A 1,154-nucleotide genomic window follows, 5' to 3' on the forward strand; every position below is an offset into this window, starting at 1 on the left:
ACCAGTCAGGAATGACCCCACCAGGTCAGGGAATGTTCCCACCAGGTCGGGAAATGACCCCACCAGGTGCGGTCATGTTTCCCACCAGGTTGGGGAATGGACTCCCCGCCCCCCCAGAAGCCGTGTAAGAAAAAGGACAAGTGTGGGGCCCCGCTGCTCCCCGCAGCCGTCCACCCCTCAGCAGAACCAGAGGACTCCACACATAACACGTGATGGGAACTGCACACCGTTGCCTCCCTCGCTGGAACCGGGGTGCACAGAATCGATTCCGTTACGGACGAACCCCCAAGGGAGCCGCCCCTGCACCCGCCCCAGAACACAACTTGCAAACGCAGAGGCAGAAATCCTGCCGCTACCTTCGCACGGCTCTCACCCCCGTCTCCGGCCTGGACTCAAACGACCGAGGTCCACACATGGAGCTCATCAAGTGACCAAGTCACATCCAGGGGGAGCCGCGCCGGTCCCTCGAGGGGCCTGAAGGCGGCGGGAACGGACGCGGGACCCGGGACCGCTCGGCGCGGAACGCCAAGGGAGGAGGGTGTGGCGATCCGGGGATCCGGGAAAGGGGTGGGGGGCCGGAAGCACGGCGAGGGCCCCGGGGAAGGGGTGAGCGCGGCCGGCCGCGGGGCTGGGGTCGCAGGCCGCCGGGAGTGGCGGAGCGGCCGCGGGGCCGGACCCGCGAGACCCCTCCCCAGCCGCGCGTCCCCGTTCCCGGCGGCCCGGCCTGGGGCGGGCACCCACCTGGGCCTTCCGCAGGGCGCCGAGGCGCAGCTCGTGCACGAAGGGGTTCCGCCCCGGGGGCGCCAGCCGCGGAGCGTCGCCGGCCCCCACGCTGGAGGCGGCGCTGGAGGCGGGAGCGGCCCGGGGACCGCGCGCCCGCAGCCTCATGGCCGCCGCCCGCCGCAGGGAGCGGGGCGCGGGGCGCAGAGCGGGTGCGGAGCCGGGCGCGGAGCTGGCGCTGGGCGCGGGCGCGGGCCGAGGATGCGCGGCGGCCGGAGCGGGAGGGCGGGCGGGCGCGCAGGCGCAGGCGGGCGGCGGCGTGACGCGAGGGGCGGGGGGCGCCGGCGGGGCGGGGTGTCCTGAGAGCCCCGCCCCGGCAGGCGGGCCCGCCCGCGCCTGGCGCCAGCCCTCGGATCCTGGGGGCCCGCAGGGGG

The 1,154-nt window shown here is 75.2% G+C and overlaps 1 protein-coding gene across 1 annotated transcript in view; it reads right to left on the bottom strand.

Moving 5' to 3' along the window:
* The window catches only part of LPCAT1 (lysophosphatidylcholine acyltransferase 1), a 46,087-nt gene extending 45,199 nt beyond the window's left edge, over nt 1-888 (bottom strand). The window contains exon 1 of the mRNA XM_032415303.1: nt 742-888. Within this exon, the coding sequence (XP_032271194.1) occupies nt 742-888 (147 nt within the window). The remainder of the gene's footprint in view (nt 1-741) is intronic.
* Nucleotides 889-1,154: the final 266 nt, after the last annotated feature.

This window comes from Phoca vitulina, unplaced genomic scaffold, assembly GCF_004348235.1.
Source record: "Phoca vitulina isolate PV1807 unplaced genomic scaffold, GSC_HSeal_1.0 scaffold17, whole genome shotgun sequence".
In the NCBI taxonomy this organism is placed as follows: Eukaryota; Metazoa; Chordata; class Mammalia; order Carnivora; family Phocidae; genus Phoca; species Phoca vitulina.